The sequence below is a fragment of the Bombyx mandarina genome, chromosome 19, assembly GCF_030267445.1.
Source record: "Bombyx mandarina strain Sakado chromosome 19, ASM3026744v2".
Classification (NCBI taxonomy): Eukaryota; Metazoa; Arthropoda; class Insecta; order Lepidoptera; family Bombycidae; genus Bombyx; species Bombyx mandarina.
Window position 1 is genome coordinate 4,566,568 of NC_143225.1, and position 22,097 is coordinate 4,588,664.

The window sequence follows — 22,097 nt, forward strand, 5'->3', positions numbered from 1 at the left end:
CAAACCTAGAAAAATTTAATACTTAGATTTAAATTTAGTTTAAATCAATTCATCTAAAGTGCACGTCCTTAATTCTTTGCAACAAAATACATTTTCGAACACCGTGCACAAAATAAAAAGACTTCGCAGTTGGTAGGTATAGGTTTATTTTCTATTGCCTATTCAGGACGACAAGAAAGTGTCACTGGTGTCACTGTAAAATTTAGGTAGGTATGTAGCATAGACCTAGGTTTCCTACTTCAGTGGTATGTACATAGATTATACACTTAATATATTTGAGGGTATGTAGGCATAGATGTATGTAGGTATGTACTAGTATGTACCTACCACCTTGTTTAAATTGATACCTACATAATTTAATATCAATTTTGCATGGAGTAAAGTAAAGCCAATTCTGTCAAGCCTAAGAAAATAAACAATTCTATTAAAGTTAGGAAAATAAAGTTGAAAGTTTAATGAAAACACTTTGCTCATAATTATTAAGTACTAATTTTGCACGAAATAAAATACCGGCGAATTAAAAATTGCATTTTAGAGCACACAACTGATGGTAAGTAGTTTTACTTGATTAATATTTTATATTTTATTAATTATAACCAGAAAAAAGAATAGTGTATTAAAAAATTATGTACCAGTGATAATTTTCATACTGGGGCTTAAAAATAAAACCATAATGCCTTCTATTAAGCGGAATCAGTGCGACTCAGAAACAATTTCATACACATTCATGCAATCTATAAAAATATTTTCATTTATTGCTTAATGTAATCTAATATAATATTTACAATCTTCCAGTAAAAACTGATTAAGTTGGATGATGGAAGAAATAATAGTAACAGAAAAGACAGAGATGTGAACCTGATCTGTGTATAAATTCTGTTAATATGTAATATCTTGTACTCCAGCTTGTTGCTCTTGTACTCCAAAAACAACAGATTTAGTAACTTTCAGAGATGACAAAATTTATTTTAGGATGTCCTGGTATTATTTTGATATTGTTATGAAAATCCAGAATAATGAATAAAATGTAGTATTTTTATCTTTTTGGTATTTGAAAATATAAATTTTAGCGTAAATGTTCAGAATAATAAAATGCAATTCATAGAACCAAAAGCGAATGAAATAAAAGAAACATCAAAAAATATATATAGAAAAGTGACTTCCTATGACATGTTGAAATAGACATACTACTAGTGATATAATATAATCAAATCATCAAATCAAGCTGGTGGCGGGTTGTAAAACTCATACCAACTACTATCATAAGAAGACAATGTCAATGTCCATACCATGTTGAATAAACTGTATCTCGTCCAATCACCAAAGTCAAGCAGCAACCTGGGAACACCATGTGTAGTTGGTTTTTCAACGCAAACCCCCCATCGCCCAAATCATGTCTTATTGAATCCCCTGGAGCTTTTAGAATCTTCAAGCGCCTCTCACACCTCTTGTCGAACTCATCGACTACAACAAAGAGTTATAAGATTATGTTATAAGGTCCGTTACCTTCTCAATGGGTGGCAATTCTGATCTTAGGCAGATTCTGTACTGCACTACACTGCTCTAGGGCCAGTATTAGCAAATCTCTCAGGCTTAGCTTGTGAGTTTACTACCAGCCAGAGCATAGCTGGATTAGCCCCTTAGACTACCAGTGAATGGGTAGGGAAAAAAAAGAAGAGGATATGCTGCAACTGCAACTGACTGCAATGTGTTACAAGGTGTAGAAAAAAGAAAAAAATTTATTGTATGTAGATAGCATCCCTTGCCAACACTTAGGAGAGGTAGTCGAATTTCAACTCATTTTAACACTCTGACTATGTTTGCTCTTGACCAATATTTTGTGAGCTACCTACATAAAACTCTCAGATTTTGTATTTCTGTTTTGATTCGGAATGTATGGAGGTAAAATTCAATGGCATTAATTTAAATTTGTTTTTCGTACTCACATTTGCCAATTATGTTTGGACTTTAAATATATAGTAATTGGTAGACAGGCTTAGTGTATATAGTGACCACTCACACACTACACACATACATTTTATGTATTGGAACATGATTTACCCAATTTAAATATGTATTAGGTAAATTTTTTTTAATAAATATTAATATTATTTACAACTGTTGTTATTATAACCTTTTTATTATTCCAACATTTCAAAATTAGGAAATTGCCAAAAAAATTACAAGTCTGGAGATTGTTATCCTACCTGTTTCATAAGTTTAGATAATTGAATTTGTTTGAAAATATGAAATATTCTCAAATACCAAAACATTTCTTATATTGCAACAGTATACGTAAATAGATTATCCAATACATCTGTTACAGCTCTAATATTTATCAATAGACTGTAATATCCTGTTTTATACGATCATTAAGTGAGAAAAGTTAATGATTATACCAAATAACTACAGAATTGGGATCATGTATGCTTCTTATTACTCAATCAAAACACTCCATTATCTCAATAAATACTAATTAGATGGAGTACCTTATATCTTAATAATATATATAGGCAGATGATAAAACAAAACTATAATCATGTATTTAATGAGAGGTTGTTGATCGGTACACTTGTATATGAAAGATGTAAAAAACAATATTAAATAGACTTCTTCTACCAACTTATTCTGTTGTATCAACTTATTCACGTGGTTTTGGAGAGGTTTCATGGACAAAAAACAAAAAAAATTGTATTTTTGAAGCAAATGAAATCAGGGTACAAAACTAGTTGTTTAATAATTAGATGTTCAATATTTGTCACTCTGGCCTCACATATCAGTACGTGATTGCACTGACCTACGACCCGTTCTCCGTGTGTATTATCTCTATGTTAATAAAGAAGTCAACATGTATAATATGATAAATCTGCAGTTGTCGACGGTGCGTTCTACGTTAAGTTTAAAAGAAAAATACGTTCTGTAGTTTTATTTCTGTGAATGAAAATCTGTTATAATAATATATATTTAAACAATCTGTGATTTGTGACGTTATACATTCCTATTATCCGTTTTTGTATTCAAATTCAATTCCTAATTTTTTAATGTGCCAGGTATGTTTTATAAACTGTACAAATTATAGGAATCGGTTATTAAATGTTAATTTTATGCTAAATTTTAAACGCGACTTCACTCTTTTTATTCCCTGGGAAAATTCCTGTTTTTTTGTTCTGGATGAAAGTCCCGTGTGTCATTTTCTATCTATTGACCTATCCCTGACAACTTGTATACAAAATCGATTGAGTAGTTTTTCAAGAAAGCGGACACAAATAAACTCATTTTTGCATTTGCTAACATTAAGTATGGAGTTACATAATGAATTCAATTCTCAGTCTTAAAAAACCCGTCCTAGAGATTTGACAAAGCACTGAAATCAAATTTTTTTTAGATTATCTATCTATAATGGTAATTAATTGAATAGTAAGTAACATTGATAAGTGTGGGCACAAATAGTCACCTATTGCATATAGGTATTTATCGAAAGTTATCGAACATTGGCCGGCCGTTAGTTCAACAGTCGTACACGTCTGAAGCCGGTTATTTGTTCTTGTTTGATATCTTTATTATACTTAATAATAAAGACGTCTATTAATAAGAGTAATTTTAGAGAATTGAGCAATGATCATCGGGTGGACATTACTGACGATGGCGAGCATATATTTTGAGAGACTAAATAAAGAAAAGTAATATTCATCATGATTAATTATATCTTATGGGGAAAGATTACCTATTGAAGCTCTGTCATCACCAGCATAATTTTATTATGGATAATATTATTAATGAATAGGTAAGCAGTAGTAGTGATGATTGTGTGTATCGATTTGTCACAATACTATTTATTAGGTGGGATGTTTTCTTCAAAACAATTTTATATCTCAAATTATATCCTGTAATGTTTTTTTCATTGTTTTACATTGTGATGTATATGAATTTAGGGGAAATACTTAGAATATTAAATGAAAAATATTCTTCTATTCAACAAGAAAATGCTATTTTGTACGTTTCGATGTAATATCGCCATTATTTCTTCTAGACATGGACCTGATAAAGGAAATGCTTCAGACTTTGGCAGAGCACGCGGTCAGCTACCGCGCTGGCCAGACTACGTTACGGTATATCGACAGAGCATTGTGGGTGGTCGAGAAATGTGCGAGATGGGCCGTGCCTCCACCTTGTGAGTTATTGTTCGCCAAATTGTGTCACTTACAAGCGGTTTTATTGTCACATTACGAGCACGGATATCGTGTTTCGCAGTCGGCAATTCTTTCATGGTCACATCACTAATTTTTAACCAGCTTCAGATATGAGATCGGAGTTTTTTGCATTGCACTCAGCGTTATCTGGCTTTTTCTTATTGGAACCATTAGTAAGATGGATTAGAGCTCTATTTTTTTTAATGATAAAAAAATGGATTGAACTACTATTGTATTAAGATTATTAAGTCTAATGGTTATAATGATACATTTTTTCAATGGATTCTGTTAGTAATATAATAACGAGTGTTATAAATGTTAGTGAATAACTACAACAGACATTCGTTAGAAATTATATTAGAGTAACCAAATAGTTTATCATTATGCATTGTAAGAATTTGTAATATGTCGATTCAAACGCTATAGTTATATGGCTAAAGAACAGTAATAATAGACGAAAGATATTTCGCTAAATATTGCGCCATCAAACTTCCTAATTTCATGCAATGCGTGTAAAATGTAATTATGAGTACTCAATGGTAGGCAGCGGCTTGGCTCTGCCCCTGGCATTGCTAACGTCCATGAGCGACGGTAATCGCTTACCATCAGGTGGGCCGTATGCGGGTATACCTGCAAAGGCAATAAAAAAAATTGTAAATCAATTTAAAAAATTAAGACCAATTCAACTTATGCAAGTTCTCCCTGACCTTTATGAATGAATATTATGCTCAAACTGGATTGTCCATTAGGATAAGCTAATAAATAAAATCTCTTGAAAATAAAACATTCAAGTAACAAAAATTGCTGAGAACTTGACCAAATCATCGTGGTAATAGTTTTTTATTTAGTAATCTGTGGTAATAGTATTTAAAAATATTATTTGGGATTTTCGTAAATAATATCTGTTATGTTTTAGTGGATCAAGACGAGCGTCCGCAACCAGAACTGATCCGCCCCCTGCCCTGGGTATTTTTTCTGATGATGCTAATTGTTCTGCGGATCACTCGAGAGACGATTTCACTCGCTAACTTGATTATGGGAAAACCTCCTTTGAGGTCTGCTGATGTGGTAAGTTTTATTAGTATACTACACAGATTAGTATTAAACACGTCATATTAGCCACTCTCCAGTGTCATGTCAAATGTCATTTACATATTTTAAAGGTCGTAGTATTATTAGTAGTAATAGTTGATGTCACTTCCGTAATTGAGATTGTTGAATTGCACATCATTAAATTATTTTTATTTATTTATTTCAACTGTAAACAGTGAACAAAATGAGAAATCCTAAAAAGGTTTCATCCACATCCTACCATTCCGTTACTGTCTTCCACCAGAGGTCGGCAACCTGCGGCTCGCGAGCCATATTATGCGGCTTTTTAGTTCTATACCCAAATATTATTTATTTTATAAAAAAAAACATTTTAAAATTATTCTGAGTCGACTAACGAGGGTTGGGCACCATTTCTATCTCTCGGCCCATTGGTGTAAGTAAATATTTAATTGTTTTCATTTTTTCTTAAGTAATAGGTGATTGTCTAATTTATTGTAAAAAAAAAAACACTACTTATATGAGAATGAATAGATATTTTTCTTATGAATAATTAGACTCGTTATTTTTTTTTTATCAAAAAAATATATTTGTGCAAGCACTATTTAATGTTGGCAAGAATTTTTTTTGTGGCTCTTTAAAAACTTTAATATTTTGAAAATTGTAATGTTTGGCTTTTCCGATTCAAAAGATCCCGATCCCTGTCCTACATCATCTATTATCTGACTACGGAACCCTAAACAACACAAATATATTTGCACATTATAAATAAAAATGAGATTATGAGAAAAAAAAATAGCCGTTATAACGAAAATGGTTTTTTGAGTAAAGCCTGTCAAAGGATTAATGGGTGAGATATCCTATGAACCGAACGCTTGATTGCTTCGCAGCTGAAACAGGTAGGGCATCGGTACCAACCGGTATGGAGTCATCCACGAGCGCTTTCCCAGTATTTAAAACAATAAGAAGAAACCGGACTGTTCTTATCTCAAAATAGCCTCGAGAATCTAACAATACGTGACTAAATTCAACTTCAAGTCGTATGACGTAATTCGGTTCATAATAAACGATGAGATAAACACGGAATTATGATGATGCACTCCACGCCGATGTCAATAACGGCGACTGGCTTCTCTTGAAGAATGGCGATAGATGCATGTCTTATGATCAAACCGTACAATAAAAACTAAAACACAACGATTAACCACATAATATATGACGACATCATGCGTTGTGATTGGTAGTAAAGAGGTGCCGAATTTCTTAGCGTTATATTTCGAAAATCAATCGTTAACATTACACGTCATTAGTGATTTTTTTAAAATAGTAATAAAGATAAAACTATTAGTATATGTTAATTCGCTATTATATGTTTTATGTGGCTAACCGTTAAACGTTTAAAGAAATGAACATAAATGTAATGTATATTCATAACTTTATCTCTAACATACCATGGCTAACATATGTATGTATCTTTAATATAAATGCCACTACTAGAAAATAACCTGGTCTGTATCTTGTGACCATATTACAAAACACATTACATAAAGAAAAACAAAAGACGTTTGTAAATAATAGAGCAATTTAAAATAAAACGAAAATCATTGTTATTTATTTTCTGTGACTGTGTCAATCTCTCACTACTTTTTATACTATTTTCTACTTTTTTGAAGTCGTCGTGGCCTAAAGGATAAGACGTCCGGTGCATTCGTATGTAGCGATGCACCGGTGTTCGAATCCCGCAGGCGGGTACCAATTTTTCTAATGAAATACGTTCACAACAAATGTTCACGATTTACTTCCACGGTGAAGGAATAACATCGTGTAATAAAAATCAAACCCGCAAAAATTATAATTTGCGTAATCACTGGTGGTAGGACCTCTTGGGAGTCCGCACGGGTAGGTACCACCACTCCGCCTATTTCCGCCGTGAAGCAGTAATGCGTTTCGGTTCGAAGGGTGGGGTAGCCGTTATAACTATACTGAGACCTTAGAACTTATATCTCGAGGTGGGTGGCGCATTTACGTTGTAGATGTCTATGGGCTCCAGTAACCACTTAACACCAGGTGGGCTGTGAGCTCGTCCATCCATCAATGCAATAAAATAAAATAAAATAAAATATACGATTTAGAAAAGCGACTCATTTAGAAGCTTCATTTAGAAAGCGCATCTCAGTAACCAAAAAGCTAAAACGCTCTGTATTTTCGCAGGTCATGTACATACAAAGCAAACGTAGATATTTACGGACCCTCAAGTACCAGGGGAACCGCATGATGCGAGCACGCACCAGCACCGCCAGCCAGCCCCGGGACACCTGGTACAGCGGGATCAGATCTATGTTTGAATTCACCATGTGCTTCCGCAGACATTCGCTCAGCTACAACAACAACCCCGGTAACGCTAGCAGCAACGATGAAGTACTGGTGAGTTTAAGTTTGCTTAACAGTTCTGTGTTTTGTTTGGTTCGAGGAGACAGTGCAACATTTCGATAAAGCGGCACGACACGAGAACCCTCTCATCGTGGCCGCCGGTAACTACATTCCCGATCCTTCGGACAGAATGGAAAGCAGTCGACGTCGCCCCAAACACGTCATTTCGGATCCTCCCGATCCACTAACGGTGCTTTTAGGTACCTCAAGCATCGGGCATCGTTCTCGTGGAACCGAACGTTCGAGTAAATTAACCCTCAGACACAGCCCACTGAGTTTCTCGCCGGATCTTCTCAGTGGTTCGCGTTTCCGATCCGATGGTAGATTCTGCGAAATCTGCTCTTGCCAGTGTTAGCAACAGTCCGGCTTGAGCCCCGAGAGCTCACCTACACCCTAGGGCAACGCTGATATAGCCTCTCAAGGCTATCAGCATAGGGAGGAAGAAAAAAAAAAGTTGTTATACAATCCAATTGCGTTTTCGATTGAGATGAGCTAAAAATTTGACAACAGCTGGGCCTAGAGGTCGTTCACCCACCAATGGAATTAATTCCTGTAATCTTTACATTAGTGTCTGTTATATAGTACACTAGGTGTTCGCCAATTACAGTACAATGGTCTCCCATTTAGTCGAAGCGTTTAGGATTGCGGCCGCGTACAATGTCTTTCTTTCCTTCGGGTAGGTAGCTTAGCGATATACCTACATCTGTACTAAACAATAAAATTGAGTTCGATAATTTTTTTAACATAAATAATAAACAACCTGGATTAATATCAGAATGCTTTATATCATAATTAATGATCCGGGCAACATCCGGTACATCTATTATAACAAATACGACAGTGCATTTGTTTATTTGTTTAGGGATGAAGCGACTCTATTCCGGGAAAATGAAATATATTTCATTATCTCTGATCTACAGCTTTATACATGAAAACAACCATACAAAATAACGCTTTTACCGTTTTCTAATAACACTTTTACAGTCTTCTAATAACAAGCTTATAGTAGGTACCTAGGTAGGTATCTAGTTTCATTACAATGGTAGGGCCCGTCTTGTGGGAACGAACGGCTATTTTGTCTACGCTCGGGAAAAATACCTAATAAATCGGTTTTGTGGAAGTGATCTTCCTCCCGATCCACTAACGGTGCTATTAGGTACTTCAAGCACCGGTCACCGTTCTCGTCGAACCCGTCGCTTGCGACGAAGGGCTCGACGAGTAAATTAACTCTCAGACACAGCCCACTGAGTTTCTCGCCGGATCTTCTCAGTGGGTCGCGTTTCCGATCCGGTGGTAGATTCTGCGAAGCACGGCTCTTGCTAGGGTTCGTGTTAGCAACATCGTCAGGTTGAGCCCCGTGAGCTCACCTACTAAAGTTAGGGTTACGCTGACATAGCCTCTCAAGGCTATCAGCTTAGGTAGGAAAAAAAAAAAAAAAAAAAAGGAAGTGATCTACATAACACATATAATAATAACACTTAAAATAATAGTTAGGTAAAAATATTTCAGTTTTTAAAAAAGATGCCGAAAGTCGTAATTGTTTTTTTTTAGGAATATTATGACCTGGTAACTAAGAAATTAAGTCATGTCTTATTTTAATTTATACTCTTATTTTTATGAAAAATGATAATATGGAGTGAAATGAACTGAGATGATATGGGATGAAATATAATCTCAATAAAATGATGATCATTTACTGAGATTTTTTTCAGTGGACTTTTTGGAGGATCCCGAGAAGTTACGTCCAGCGGCTTTGTTTCATTTTCCCACATTTGTGCACTTTTGCAGATATTAAACAGTTAATAGACCACCATTATTACACATTTAAATCCGAAGAACACTAAATAAACAAAATAAAACAAATCACACAACTTCACTCCTCGCGTTCCCGCCAAAAAGTCCCAAAAATCGTAATTGAGTGAGAAATGCACAGATAATATAAAAAAATAAGGATATACGTTTCGTTTCACACCCTGCCTATTTCTGTCGCGAATTAGTAATCTCTTCAGATTTTAAGGATGATAGCATTTACGTCATTGATGTCTATGGGCCCCAGTAACCACCTAGCACCAGATGAGCCGTAAACTATTTCACCAGTCAAAGAAAAGAAGAAATGGTTTCGGTAGGTGTTATTGACAGAGATAGATTGTAAACTGTATTGTTGATATTATAAGCACGTAGGTACTAAAATATACTAACACGTAGGTTCGTGTACCAAAATAAGTTTGAAGCAACGAAAACAAAAGAAAGCGACGATGAAATATTATTAAAAAAATCTTTAAAATATGACAAGAGCGCGATAACCACAAAGTGACGGTGATTAAAATAAACATAATTATGTAATTTGTAAACGAACGTTGAACTTTTTATCTGTTTGACATAATCTAGTGGCCGGTACGCTTTTGAATTAGAATAACGAAGAACTCTCAACAATTTTTGTAATCACGATATCGATATGATACTGGTGGTAGGACCTCTTGTGAGTCCGCGCGGGTAGGTACCACCACCCTGCCTATTTCTGCCGTGAAGCAGTTATGCGTTTCGGTCTGAAGGGTATGGCAGCCGTTGTTACTATACTGAGATCTTAGAACTTATATCTCAAGGTAGCTGGCGCATTTACGTTGTCTATGGGTTCCAGTAACCACTTAACACCAGGTGGTCTGTGAGCTCGTCCACCCATATAAGCAATAAAAAAATTTAAAAATTTGATGATTTACCGATTTATAAATACATTTTTGAATGTTTTTGTCCCCTATGCGTTCCTTTAACGTTCATCGAATTGAGATGAAACAATAGTTGACCTTCCGGGGAAGGTTTCTATCATATTACCATTAAGATACAATAGGTATCGCGCGACTGGTTTCATAAATATTATTCATCAAACTAGCCATAGTCAGAAAGGAGCTATACCAAACTTCTAAGTGTAATTAATAAAATAAAAGTAAACGAAACTTTGTGGGACGGCCACCTACGAGATGGACCGACGACCTGGTAAGAACCGCTGGGTCACGTTGGATGCAGGTGGCAACGGACCGGCCGCACTGGAGATCACATGGAGAGGCCTATGTTCAGCAGTGGACAATGGACAGGCTGAGATGATAATGATGATGAAACGAAACTTTTTATTTTAATTCAAAATTGAAAATCAATTTTAATGAAAACAACACTACCAAGTAATGTTAGCTTAAGCTCGTGCCAATATAGTTAAAAACCAAATTCTAATTTGGCCAATGTGAAAATATGATTTTATTATAACTTCCGTTCGCTTCCGTTGTCGAAATGCGACCATAATCTTTGACATCCAAAATTAATTTCATGTTTTATGTTTTACACTTGCTCTTTTGTTTAATTGATAAATTATGGATAGTCATTATGGAATTATGGAAATAATAATTATGTATAATATTATTATGTAAAAAAATCTCTTTCCAAAAAAAGTGCTCATTAATAAAACCAACGTCTGTCATAAACCTTCTTCTTTCTGGTCGTTCCCTCAATGCTGAGGATCGTGACTGTATGTCAATCTTCTCCACTCGGTCCGGTTCTGCGCCATATGTACCGCTCCCCATATCTGGCCTCCAGTCACCTCCTTGAGTTGGTCAACCCATCTAGCTCTTCTTCTTCTTCTCCTTCTCATAAACCTAACTAACCAAAAAAAAGAGGTAATCCGTTGTCAAAGATCAAGAGAAAAAGGTACCGGCCTTTGCTTCTTTATGTTATAAATTTATTTATTTTCATCCAAATTACTTCAGGTAGTAAAGCGCAGTAAACATGCTCGTGAGGACTCTAATTCGGCGGCTGCCACTAGTGTTGAGAGCACGATGGAACGTCTCATCGAAAAGATGATGGTCGACCTCAACGCTGAGTCAGATGAAGATTCTGGTTACACGGTATGTCGTTATTATATTATTATTACTATTGTGTCTTGTTAAACCGAAATAGGAACCTGATAGGATAAGGAGAAGGATCGTGGCCTAAAGGATATCATAGGAAAGGATAGAAGGGTGGGGCAGCCGTTGTATTGTAAAAACTGAGACTTAGAACTCATGTCTCAAGCCTACTGAGTTTCTCGCCGGATCTTCTCAGTGGTTCGCGATTCCGATCCGGTAGTAGATTCTTCGAAGCACTGCCCTTGCTAGGGTTAGTGTTAGCAACTATATTGAGACCTTAGAACTTATATCTCAAGGTGGGTGGCGCATTTACGTTGTAGATGTCTATGGGCTCCAGTAACCGCTTAAAACCAGGTGGGCCGTGAGCTCGTCGACCCATTTAAGCAATAAGTACAAAAATAAAAAAATGTAAATTCTGTCAGGCTGAGTCCGTGAGCTCACCTACTCGTCCGTGCGTAGCTGGAATAACCCCTTAGGGTTCGAGCACATTATGTCGGGGCGGAGCGGGCCGCAGCGCAGCGCAAAGCCCAGCCGTGAGCTGGTTCACGCATTGAAGGAATAAAAAGAAAAACCCTCTGTCCATTAGTGGTTTGCGAGATCTTCATCCAGCCACTGTGATATGATGGCCGATGATACATAATGACGTAATACAAATAAAATTTTATATTTAACAGATACATAAAATACGCTCGTAAAGACGTGAAGGTGAAATGGATAACGTCGTACGATTACGTGTAATCGACATAAAAAACGTCATTCACTGAACTTTGGTTTGACTCCAGTACTAGAATAACCTTCAAATATAATAACTAGCTGTACCCGTCCGCTTCGTTAGGCACTTAAAGTTAACATCATTATTTCTCACCCCCACAAATATTCTCATCATTAACTGGTGTAGGGAGTCCAACACTCATAAATATTATTAAAAGCCTATCCATTAAGTACACACCGAGAGGGCTGGTGGTCGTGGCGCCGATGATCGCTGGCCCGGCGTCCCGAGGAGGAGGGTGATGGGAGAGATGTGCTCCGCACTAAACGCTTCACTCTCCCCCCTTTGCCTTTTCATGAGTTTTGTCTCATGCGAGGCTCGGACGTGGGTTGTTGAGCGACAGGAGGTTTTAGTCGGTTCGACTCCGATATACCCTGTTCGCCATCCCCAGTGGAGGGTGGGAGTACAGCGATTTCCTCCTGACCAAAAAAAAACCTATTAAGTACATGTATTTTCTACACGGATACCAAGTTTCAAGTCAATCGGATGCATGGTTCAGTAGTTATAACGGTGCATCCGTAAAAACCACTATAGATTTATACCTAGTCAGGTCATAAGTATTGTCACACAGTAAAAACTTTTCTTTTAGAATGCTGGCCACAAAAAAGTTTATTGAATTCGAATTTCGAATTGTTCATGAAAATAAAAATGTATACTTTTAGAATTTTACTCATTTTTAAATATGGAGTGGACGCTTAAAGAAGGCCGTGTTGCAGTTATTGCGTTGCATCGTTGCGGTTACGCGCCAATTCAAATTTTTAACATACTGATAAATTTGAATATAACCAAAAGATTCGTTTATCGTACCATCAAACGATACAATGAAGACTCTAGTGTAGATGACAGGTCAAGAAGTGGTCTCCCTCGGTCTGTTAGGACTCCAGCAGTGATAAAAGCTGTGAAGGCGCGAATTCAAAGAAATCCCAAACGTAAGCAGAAACTGTTGGCCCTTCAGATGGGGTTAAGCAGAACCACGGTGAAAAGGGTGTTAAATGAAGACTTAGGGCTTCGGGCATATCTAAGAAAAACAGGACATCGTTTGAATGCTCGTCTAATGGACCTGAGACTGAAGAGATGCCGCGCTTTGTTGAAGCGGTACGCGGGAAAAAAACATCGGGAAATTCTTTTTTCGGATGAAAAAATTTTTACCGTAGAAGAGAGCTACAACAAACAAAATGATAAGGTGTACGCACACAGTAGTGAAGAAGCGAGCAACCATATTCCGCGTGTCCAACGAGGTCATTTTCCATCCTCGCTCATGGTATGGTTGGGAGTTTCTTATTGGGGCTTAACAGAGGTACATTTTTGTGAGAAAGGTGTAAAAACGAATGCAGTTGTGTATCAAAATACAGTCCTGACGAACCTTGTGGAACCTGTTTCTCATACCATGTTCAATAACAGGCACTGGGTATTCCAACAAGATTCGGCGCCAGCTCATAGAGCGAAGAGCACACAAGACTGGCTGGCGGCGCGTGAAATCGACTTCATCCGGCACGAAGACTGGCCCTCCTCCAGTCCAGATTTGAATCCGTTAGATTACAAGATATGGCAACACTTGGAGGAAAAGGCGTGCTCAAAGCCTCATCCCAATTTGGAGTCACTCAAGACATCCTTGATTAAGGCAGCCGCCGATATTGACATGGACCTCGTTCGTGCTGCGATAGACGACTGGCCGCGCAGATTGAAGGCCTGTATTCAAAATCACGGAGGTCATTTTGAATAAACTTTAGGGTCATAAGAATCTATGTTTTGTTAAGTTCATTTTGGCATATGAATGATTACATAGTGAATAAACTTGTTTCAATTATTTTACATTAAACATGTGACAGAATTTATGACCTGACTAGGTATATTCGTATAGATTTAGACGGTTTGAATTGAAATTAACGCACGTTTTCGATTGCAGTTGACCAACGCGACCAGTCCGAGTGCAGAATCGGATCGCGACACGATTTGCTGCAACGAAACCACGCAGAACAAATCAGACGGAGACGGACAGAACAGTGAAGAAATCAAGTTCACGCCGAGCGAAAACAAAAGCTCAACTCCGGAAAAAGCGAATGAAGCTCAAGACGTTAAAGCTGCAGACGATAAGAAACAAATGAGTGCCGAAAAAACTAACAACACCTCGCAAGCGAACACAAAAAGCACTCAACAAACAGTCGTAAAAGATAAAAACAATGAAAAGACAAATGTTACAGCAGAATCTAAATTGAATTCAAAAAATTATTCGGACGTGCCTAAAACAGTTACGCCGAAAGGCAAAGAGCAAACAAAACCAGACGACGACAAACGTCAAGCTGAAAAAAAGCCAGAAAAAGATGTAAAAGAAAATGAAAAATTTAATACCGAAAGCGATAAACCAGAAAACTCTGTTAATGATAGTCCTCGGTCTATGGATAACGAACAATCTAAACAAGAGCCAACAAAAACGGTTGCAAAAGAAAAGGAACCAACCAAAATACCAACAAAGAACCAAACGAAAATAGACGATCAAACAAATTCATCGACGAAAAACAACGAACAAACAACGGTGCCAACAAAGTCTGTTTCGACACAGGAACAAACGAAAACGTCGAAGAAAGGCAAAGGTATATATAAAAATACATCCACGGACGCGTTTGGAATACTGGAAGAGGACAAAGTTAAATCGCCTGAAGAAGAAGCGTTAAGCGCGTTTGTGTACCCGGAGACTTCGACGTCGATCCAAGAGTCATTGAACTTTTTACAGTACGAGAAAGGCCAGAACAGAACCTACAGAATCACCAAAACTGAGAAGATAGGTATGACATTGATTGAATTATGCGATTGCAAACATATTTATATGATGATTGTACATTTTTGTACGTTCTTTTTCAATACGAATTTCGTGAGAACTGAATAGAAAAAAAAACTATCTTATTACCAAAATTATTCATTACAAATTATTCAACATAATGGTCACATTACATAATTGACTACCACGCGGACTTAATGAAAACAATAGTGATCCGTCAAATATGATGTTACTAAATTCAAAAGCGAATGTGTCATATTTGTTTTTTTTTAATGCCCTTGTAGGCAGACGAGCATACGGCCCACCTGGTGGTGAGTGGCTACCGTCGCCCATGGACGTCAGCAATGCCAGGAGGAGAGTCAAGCCGCTGCCTATGGTTAAGTACTCTCCACAAGCCTCGTTTGAAGTAGGACATGTCATAGCGCTCGGGAAACACAATATTGTATTGAGTAATAGACAAATAGTAGTATATTTATAATGTATTATATTATTGTATGGACCCTGAAAGAAAATTTAGCCCAGTAAAACTCTAAGCACAAAATGAGTTGCTCCGTTTAGAGAAACAACATTTAAGCTATTGCTCCAGATTTTATTTTTCATAATTATTTTCAATGTTTCTAATATTTCTTCTAAAATTTCAATATTCAAAATAGCATTTATGTCACCTGTAGGTATAACATATGATAATCTCTTGTAAGATTTATGTCATAAATCATATAGGGGTTACATATTTATTACCTTTTCGATTTTGGGAACGTGGCTCAGAGTAAATTCTATGTATACGGCAAAAAAACCTGCAGTAAAACGTGCTCTTTTAGTATTATCTTAAAGTTGTTTATTGCTTGTCGTTAATTTACATTTGTTTTTCAGTGAACGGTCGAACAGCTAAGAGTGCTGCCAGCAAAAAGAAAGGTAGAAAAATAAAAAATTTATACACTTTTTTATTAAGCTATTGCATAGCTTTTATCGCGGGCTTTGAGCGTGACGACCGAATCAAGAAATTTTGTAACGAAAATAAAACCTAACACCCTCACTCCGGCTACCATGTAGCTCGCGTTCAACACATTCACACGTTGCGCTAGTGTAGTGTTTGTGAATAAGCGTGCGGCGTGACGTCGCACTGCATGCGCATCATGAAAAGTCAGCCCATCTCTCTCTCGCGCGGTCTAGCTTATGAGTGTGAAGGGGACAGTTAATGTTTTGCTTTTGTTAATGTTTATATAATATAGCGTGGTCTTATTTTATTCTTGTTTTAATATTAAATTATTATTCTCTAATTATAATTGCATAAGTTGATGAAAAATGCTATGCAATAGCTTTACCGCGACAGTCCCCGAGTGCCACACGTGTTTTTTATTTTATTTGGATTCGAACTTCAGTTATTGGTAACGAAAAGATTGTCGTGATACCTAGCTGTTAGTTGTTCGTTTGGCGTTCATTAAATTTCAATTAATGCTGAAACAATTACCGATAAATTCGATTAGATATTATTTCTGTTTTTTTTTTAAAGAAACAAACAATTATCGATATGAACTTAATGTGTGATAAAATTAAGACGTTTCACTGTTAGTCTAAAAAACAGAACATTTGTAGCTTTTCGAGAGACATACTGTTGTGATTATTAAATATTATTATTGATTCTAAAAATGACAGATAATTGAAACAATTTCAATTAAACGTAGAATCTTCGTAGTTTGTGTATTTTATTGAGGACTATAACGCTCAAATGTATCCAATCGTACAATAATAATTATATTAATAACGTTCTACAATTAATATCACTGAAAACTTCAATTTTAACGTAAAAAAATTTTTTATTGCCTTTGTAGACAGACGAGCATACGGCCCGCCTGATGGTAAGTGGTCGCCGTCGCTCATGGACGTCAGCAATGCCAGGGGCAGAGCCAAGCCGCTGCCTACCTAATTAAAATACAGTAGAATCCGGATATAACGACTTTCAAGGGACCGGCGAAACTATGTCGTACTAACCGAATGACGTACAAAACTGCAGAATTATTTCTTAAGTACATATTTTAAGTACATATATTTATCTAACTCATGGAGCATGTAAAATTTTGCATGTCTAATTGTATAGCGAAAAACTGCTTTCTCTTGTAGCAGAGGTACATTCACGGGTATTCCCCAGTCGCGCTGAAGCTTGAACCACTGTAATACCTTATCCTCCGACTCATGAGTAGAAGTCCTTACACGTTTGTATTTTAAAACATTGGCATTAAACATCAGCTCGATCTTATCTTTATTCTTCTTTATTGTTGATATTGTAGAATGAGATACGCCAAACTCCTTTGCGAGGGTTGTATTTGATTCACCGGCTTCTAATCGGTGTAATATTGCACTTTATTCTTCAATTGTAAAACACTTTCGCTTCATAGAACTCATTTTGTCGAGCTTTAATTACTTATCATAACAAGTGACAAGCACTAACTGTGATTCACGGGCCAATAAAGGGGGCGGGGTGAAGTTGGGGCGCCGAGTTATTGGTAGGTTATGTAAATAAAACATTGTGCGTCGTTTTAACCGGACGTATCATCATAATATTCATAATTTAGGGTTGCTATAAGCAGTTGGTCGCTTAAAACGGAGTCGTACTAAACGGTTATATTTTCTCAGTACCTAACTATGAAACCTAACTTGAGTAATCATTATCGTCGTTAAAAGCGGTTAGTCGTTATAAGCGAAGTCGTTGTATATTAATTCTACTGTAACACATTTTCTCTTTTGTTTTCATACCGACAAAAATCAACTATGTCCTTGTTTTTTATTTTTATAAATGACACCGAAGCTCATCAGTAGCTGAACAAAAAAAAACTGTCAAGAAACAGAGAAGATAATGGTAATTTAAAACAAATTACGTGTTTTGTCTTTGCCTATCTCTATACATACTATGTCGATACTATTATAGATAGATACTACCGGATTTATATAGTATTCTAATGTAAATCCGGATATATATTGATCCAGATGATAATCTAATGTTTGAATTGAATAAATCGTTTTTTTTTATTTACGCTACAGGTGGGCAGAATGAAAGGAGAGATTCAGACGTGCACGCATCGAGAGTAACCCCAGAAAGCACTTCTTTGTAAAATGAATACGGTAATAAAAATAGTCATTAATATGGTATACATTATTATCGTACACAGATGAGTATGGGTCAACCTATTATTTTTAGTGGCATGCGCTCTGGTCTGGTTTGGACTTCAAGCCTTTTAACATTGAACTGAGCCCACTGAGTTTCTCGCCGGATCTTCTCAGTGGGTCGCGTTTCCGATCCGGTGGTAGATTCTGCGAAGTACTGCTCTTGCTGGGGTTAGTGTTAGCAATAATACTGAGACCTTAGAACTTATATCTCAAGGTGGGTGGCGCATTTGCATTGTAGATATCTATGGGTTCCAGTAACCACTTAACACCAGGTGGGCTGTGACCTCGTCGACCCGTCTAAGCAATAAATACAAAAATAAAAAATAGCAAATTCTGTCAGACTGAGGCCGTCCGGGCGTAGTTGGAATAACCCTTAAGCTATCAGCTACTAGGTAGGTTTAAAACATCAGCTGGTGGTACAGTTAACATAAATTTGTTACGCTAATAAAGTTTTGGGGCTACTAAAAATAAAAAAAAATATATTATTTTCAGACGTTCCCGATACAACAATAAAAATTAAGTTCATAAGTAAATAAGATATGTTTGAAAAACTTGAACGAACATTTCATAAGCGCATTATATAAACATTCTGAATATCATTATAGGAATTGAATTGTATTAATGCTTCGGTCACAAATGTTTTTATATTGCGGTTCCCAAGAACTCATTACACGAACATAACGATGTTCACTGTTTACGTAATAAATAGATACTCTTCTTTAAAAGCGTTTATTTACAAGAACATTCGAAATGTTACAGGTAACCCTGTTATATAACACGTTATTTTACAACACGGTTTTCATTCGCGAAGCAGCTACTCTTGAGCTGTTAGGTCTCCTTCGGAGGCGCTCGGGTAGCTGTTAGCAAATCCCACCCCTGCTGGCTGAGCCTTTGCTCGCCCACCTGCCCTGGTGAAACTGGAAAGGCCTCCGGGCCACCAGTAATCCTTCAATCATAAAAAAAAAACACGGTTCCACTCTAACACGAAAAGAAAAAATCCCCAAAACCCACTCACAGCACGGTAGTCCTATAACACGATAACGCGATTTTTGTATAAAATTATTTATAAAATAACGTTATGCACTATGAACAAACAATATATGGGAATAATCGAAATTTATATCTCTATATATAAAAATGAATTGCTGTTCGTTAGTCTCGCTAAAACTCAAGAACGGCTGAATCGATTTGGCCAATTTTGGTCTTGAATTATTTGTGGAAGTCCAGAGAAGGTTTAAAAGGTAGATAAATATGAAAATGCTCGGAATTATAAAAAATAACAATTTTGTTTTTCTTTGATATTGTGTCCCCCGTCGGTCTTTTATTTATCGATTGAGGCACTACGAAGTCTGCCGGGTCAGCTAGTATTAAATAAATGGGTATAATTAGTAGAAAAATTACATACGGATTCAGAAAAATCACTCTCCTTTTTGTATTGGCTTCTAGTTTCATATAACATGGCTTCCCACAACACGGGACTTTTTAGGAACGTATTTAACGTGTTATAGAAGGGTTAACCTGTACATTTAGTGTTTAGGTAACGTATTTTTTGAAAATTTTCAATATTAATTGCATCTTAGGATTAAGAGTTTTTTTTTTTTTGGCAACAATTGTGGTATGAACTGGTTCTGATGATTTTAATAGGTAATTCTAATTTACCATTTCTTACACATTGCAATTGTTTATTTGAGCAAAACTCTAGATAACGTTCGGTTTTGAATAACTTTAAGGAATGTCAATTGAAATTTTGTAACATGATTGAAAGGTTTCAAGTTCTTAAAAAAATACACAATTATGACGTAACGAAAGATTTCAAATCGCTACGCAACATAATCCCCAAGTGCCTTACGAAATAAAACAAGTAATATTATACAAAAGTAGATGTAATTATTTGGCCTACGAAATAATGTTCCAAAATTTTTTTTTATAGTATCTATTATAACCCACAATCTACGTACATAAGATATATTTATATATATAATTGTGCCGATTATTCTTTTATTTACGTAATATAATATTTTTCTTGTCATTTAAAGATTTCAAGAATCTCACGACTTTTGTATCTTCATGAACTATTCTCGATGTAATGAGAGATTTTATTTGGTAGAATTTTGTATGTAATGTAATGCTCTTATTTAAATTGATTTAATTTCCTTTTTTTTCCTATATATTATTTATGAATACAAATCTTGAGGCTTTCTTATGTAGGGTTTTAATATTAAGATCACTTCTTTTCATTTAATTATTATAAGTTAATTTTAATTTAAGTATATGACATTTAAATTTAATACCATTATTCTGTATTGTAATTCAACTTATAATTAATATAAAAGGCGTTTCACGTTGTGATGTGCTGAATAAACATTGTTATAAGCCGCGCCAATCAAGAAACGAAATAAAATGGCGTCTATGTACCTGCACTGACAGATGGTAGGGTCAACAAATAAAAAGAAAGACAGAAAGAAAAAGTTGTTTATTGTAAAAAAATATAAAAAAAAACAAATGAGAATGCACTTTAACAAATACAATACAAATTTAACAAAAACAACAAAATAACGAACAAATACAACAAATAACAACAGAATTTGAGAGAAAACAGAGCGCGTCGAGACAGTGTGAGAACAAAGTCAGAACTGATATTGTTTTTGCATGCAGTACGCGCCGTGTGCGACTAAAGACAGCACTAGTTTAGAGTGAGAGCGCATGATCGCCGCCGCCATTTTAGATTCGTTTCTTTATTGGCGCGGCTTAAATTTGTTAAAGATTCGTGGTTAAACGTTAATTTAAATGCAGCTGAGCTTACGACGTTGTGCCTTAACTTTCAGTAACCACATTAACGCGTCCTCCGCTAATATTCATAAGATATTTTGTTTTTACAGACATTTGTAAAATTATATTCTATAGAAACATTGATTCGCGGGGCTTAAAGTTATTTCGTGTTTGTAAATGAATAGGCCTGTGGAATAATGTAAGTTATTTTTCTCTGATCAAATTTTGTATTTTATTAATCCACTGAAACTAAAAACGTTTTTGTATACCCCAAAGATTTGGCTGTGTAATTATTTAAAAGACTGACATAGCATGCGTTTCCTATACCTATGATTAATTTAAAAATACATCGACATATTTTTTTTAGTATCTATGTAATTTTGTAATGAGTGCTACGTTGAAAATAAATTTTTGTACGAGATAACGTGTTTTGTTATTGTTTTTTTTCTTTTTCTAATATAATTTGTTTCTGTGTAATGTTATTATGGGATTGCAAAGCTTCGAAATGTGGTATACACATGCAAGAACATCTTCAGGAAAATGCTACTTATTTTTTTTAGTTTCTGCTATGTAATTTTAAGCCGTCAAAGCTGAAACCATTGACACCTTTTTAAATCAGTAAAAATAAATTTCTTACTGATTCGTATAATTTTACCATTGATTTTATAAAATCGCAATATATTAGACTTTTACTTTGATTATAATAATAATTTCAGTGTATTCCAAGGGCATACGAAGCTGTACGATAAATTATAAAAAATCAAAAAGGCAAGAACAAAATGTCAATTGTTAATCAATGTCAAGGAGTTAAAAAACTACTAAAAATGGCGGCAGTGAAGTAACGGATACAATAATTAATTTAAGTTCATACTTGTTATTTAGTTTTTACTTCTCAAAAAAAAATACAATTAAAAACGAATACATTATTACCAAGTAACGTGAACATTTTTATACGACATACGACTCACCAGATGGTGAGTGGTTACCGTCGCCCATGGACTTCAGCAATGCCAGGGACAGAGCCAAGCCGCTGCCTACCGCTAACCAATTACCTTGATTAA

At 35.8% G+C, this 22,097-nt stretch overlaps 1 protein-coding gene across 4 annotated transcripts; it reads left to right on the forward strand.

The window, feature by feature from the left end:
• Window positions 1-228: 228 nt before the first annotated feature.
• Jabba (jabba) lies at window positions 229-21,460 on the forward strand. 4 transcript variants are annotated; one of them, XM_028169715.2, is made up of 9 exons: window positions 229-550; window positions 4,031-4,171; window positions 5,107-5,258; window positions 7,452-7,664; window positions 11,423-11,560; window positions 14,236-15,112; window positions 15,976-16,017; window positions 18,142-18,222; window positions 18,760-21,460. In XM_028169715.2, exons 2-8 carry the CDS (start codon window positions 4,033-4,035, stop codon window positions 18,210-18,212), a joined length of 1,632 nt encoding a protein of 543 aa, XP_028025516.2. In that variant the 5' UTR covers window positions 229-550; window positions 4,031-4,032; the 3' UTR covers window positions 18,213-18,222; window positions 18,760-21,460. The 4 variants fall into 4 exon arrangements, with proteins under 4 accessions (XP_028025516.2, XP_089591669.1, XP_089591667.1 ...); XM_089735543.1 differs by lacking the exon at window positions 229-550 and adding an exon at window positions 2,786-2,881; XM_089735541.1 differs by lacking the exon at window positions 229-550 and adding an exon at window positions 2,888-3,050.
• The last annotated feature ends 637 nt before the right edge of the window (window positions 21,461-22,097 follow it).